This window comes from Gadus macrocephalus, chromosome 16, assembly GCF_031168955.1.
Source record: "Gadus macrocephalus chromosome 16, ASM3116895v1".
In the NCBI taxonomy this organism is placed as follows: Eukaryota; Metazoa; Chordata; class Actinopteri; order Gadiformes; family Gadidae; genus Gadus; species Gadus macrocephalus.
Genome location: NC_082397.1, coordinates 621,398 through 624,603, shown reverse-complemented (window position 1 = coordinate 624,603; position 3,206 = coordinate 621,398). Strand labels below are relative to the sequence as shown.

At 57.4% G+C, this 3,206-nt stretch overlaps 1 protein-coding gene across 1 annotated transcript in view; it reads left to right on the top strand.

Annotated features, from left to right (window-relative positions):
- Positions 1-2,998, top strand: part of rhoub (ras homolog family member Ub) — a 6,533-nt gene extending 3,535 nt beyond the window's left edge. Inside the window, exon 3 of the mRNA XM_060074956.1 lies at positions 1,119-2,998. Within this exon, the coding sequence (XP_059930939.1) occupies positions 1,119-1,574 (456 nt within the window). The 3' untranslated portion in view covers positions 1,575-2,998. The remainder of the gene's footprint in view (positions 1-1,118) is intronic.
- The last annotated feature ends 208 nt before the right edge of the window (positions 2,999-3,206 follow it).

Below are 3,206 nucleotides of genomic sequence, written 5' to 3'. Positions count from 1 at the left end.
TTTCAGTACTGACGCACTTTCACAAGAGGCAACTTGTGCCAAAGAACTTGCCAGGAAGAGGAGTTGACTCTCTGTCTCTCTCTTACCCTCCAGAGAGTAAGAGAGAGAGGGAGGGAGAGAGAGAATGACAGTGAGAAAGAAACGAGAGAGAGAGATACAGAGAGAGAGAGATACAGAATGACAGAGAGACGGAGACGGAGAGAGCGATGTTAAATAGTTACAGCTGACCCCAGCCTTCTCCTCGGTGGATGCATGTTTACAGCAGATAGACTTGCGTCATTCCCCGGCCATCTGTAATCTGTACTCCAAAGTAACCGAAGCACTTCAACTGCATGCACTCACTCTGTTTATCCCCGTCGGTATTCTGACCCGGTGTTCAAACGCTTCGGCTGACTCACAGCAAGTCAGGAGGAGGGCAGGACGCACGCATGGCTATGTCTGCGTGCTGGAGGGCGTCTGAGAGGGGCGCAGCCGGTCTGAGGGGGGCGGAGCCGGTCTGAGGGGGGCGGAGCCGGTCTGAGTGGGGCGCAGCCGGTCTGAGTGGGGCGGAGCCGGTCTGAGGGGGGCGGAGCCGGTCTGAGGGGGGCGGAGCCGGTCTGAGGGGGGCGGAGCCGGTCTGAGGGGGGCGGAGCCGGTCTGAGGGGGGCGGAGCCGGTCTGAGTGGGGCGGAGCCGGTCTGAGTGGGGCGCAGCCGGTCTGAGTGGGGCGCAGCCGGTCTGAGGGGGGCGCAGCCGGTCTGAGAGTGTACTCCGGGGGAGGGGGGCCTGTTGAGGCCGCCCGGCGCCCGGCTCCAGCGTGGTCGTCTAGATCAGACGCGGACGGCGTCTAAACACGGCTCACCGGAGGCTCTGATGTCAGACCGCTATCGTTCCTCTCTCTGCATCACGACACACACCGTGTTTATCGGTGTGAGCGAATGACGCGGAGGGTTAGGTGACGGTACCATCACAGATCCACAGGGCCACGCCCACTCTGTCATCCATTCACTACACTGAACCCCTCACCCACGCAATCATTCAGGCACCCAATCACTCCTCCGTTGGCTCCTCTGGCTGCAGCGCTGCTCCCCATCTCACCCTCTCCCCCTTTCTCCCCCCCCCCCCCCCCCCCCCCCTCAGGACGAGTTCGACAAGCTGCGTCACTTCTGCTACAGCCGCACGGACGCGCTGCTGCTGTGCTTCAGCGTGGTCAGCCCCGCCTCCTTCCAGAACGTGTGGGAGAAGTGGGTCCCCGAGGTGCGGCGGCGCTGCCCCCAGGCGCCGCTGCTGCTCGTGGGGACGCAGTGCGACCTGCGGCAGGACGTCAAGGTGCTGATCGAGCTGGCCCGGCGCCGGGAGCGCCCGGTCCCGGAGCAGGACGCCCGCGCCCTGGCGGACAAGGTGGGCGCCGTGGGCTACGTGGAGTGCTCGGCGCTGACCCAGAAGAACCTGAAGGAGGTGTTCGACGCCGCCATCGCCGTGGCGATGCGGCAGGCGGAGCGCCGCGCGCGCCGCGACAGGAAGGTGCGCAGCACGGCCGACAAGATGAGGACGCTGTCCAAGGCCTGGTGGAAGAAGTACGTGTGCGTGCAGTAGGGCGAACGAGGGGCGGGCGAGGGGCGAACGAGGGGCGGGCGAGGGATCACCAAAAAGGAGGAGCCGGGAACTGGACTCTGGATTGGTTGAGCTGGGTCTGGCCTTGTGTGGGAGGAGCCTGAGCCTCGACAGACGGACGGACGGACAGAGACCTGTGTGATTGAGCTGATTTCCAAGTCAACGGCGCCCTCGTCTGAATCGATTCCTCCTGGAAGCGGTCCGAGCTCTGACTCTGTGGACGCTCTGAGCGAGTCCAGCGCGCTCTCATGAACCCAGAGCCCCCCGGTGCGAGGGTTCAGCAGCCCAGAGAGTCCGTGGGACGCGCTCTGCTTCCATTGTTTGTACTCAAAGTATAGTCCCTCACTTAGAATTGCCAAATATGACACCTTTCTTAACTAAATATATACGTTTTATGTGCTACTTACTGTTATTCTTTCCTGCCTCTCTTAATAGATTGAATTTTATATATTATTGATTATAACAGAATTAAAAATCAGACATTAGTACTTTGTAAAAGAGCTGTATACAAACTAGGCTAAGGTCCCTTTACCTTGAAAGATGCACAAATCATATTCAGTTCAACCAAAGCTTCACCTTGTTGCCTGAAGAATCACAGAAACGTTGATGTGTCAGTGATTTAAAATGTATTCTGATGTGGTAACTGAATGGATTGAGATTCATTCATTTCTCCCTCCCTGGTTTACAAATGGGCGGATAGGAACACATATATATATATATATATATATATATATATATTGGAGAGAGGGATCTCTCCCTCCTGATTGGTGGGCTGTCCTGTTCTAGAGCCCGATGGCGATGTACTCTGGGAGGAGGTGTCATGGCCGCCGTGTGTGTGTCTGAACCGGCAGACACACTGAACCGGGCACAGACCACTCTGAGGCTCTGGTCTCCCCCAGTAAACCCCCAGCGCAGCGCGGTCACTGGCCCCTCTCTCCGGGAAGCCCCGGGGCCCGGCCTCTGGCCCCAGCGGTAAGAGGCGTGTGCAGCCTCAGGCCGCTGGATCCGGGGGTCCGATGGATGCGCTCTCTAAAACCCTGCGGCGAACGAGGTGAAATCGCCAGAGACAGATCCTACTTTTGCTTCTCATTTTTCAGAAGCCCCTCAGCTGTCCTTATTTATCTGATTACTTTGGGCGCGCAAACTCACACACACACACACACACACAAGCACTCACATACAGGCACATACAAACAGACACAAACACTCACTCACTCACACACACTCCCTCACTCCCTCTGATCCCCAGCCTGTGTGCCAGGGTACAGGTATCTCTGTGGAGGTCTGTCATCACGTTGTCCCACTCTGGATGCTCCACAATGAGCTCATGTTTCCACTGGTGTGACTGATGACTGGTGTTTTGTAAAGCTTTATGGAAGAGCTACTAAATAAAATGTGAACTATGACACAGGCCTGGTCTTACTGGAGGGGGTGTTGGGGGGGGCGGGGTCTGTTTCATTGCAGTGACCATGAGAATCTGGGCGGTCACATGACCTCTTTACTGCGCGGGTCACATGCTGAGGTCAGAGGTCAAAGGTAATCAGCGGATAAATGTGTGTGCAGAGCAATCCTGAAGCTGTCTGTTTCCTGCTGTGGGACTGAGGAAGTAGTTTG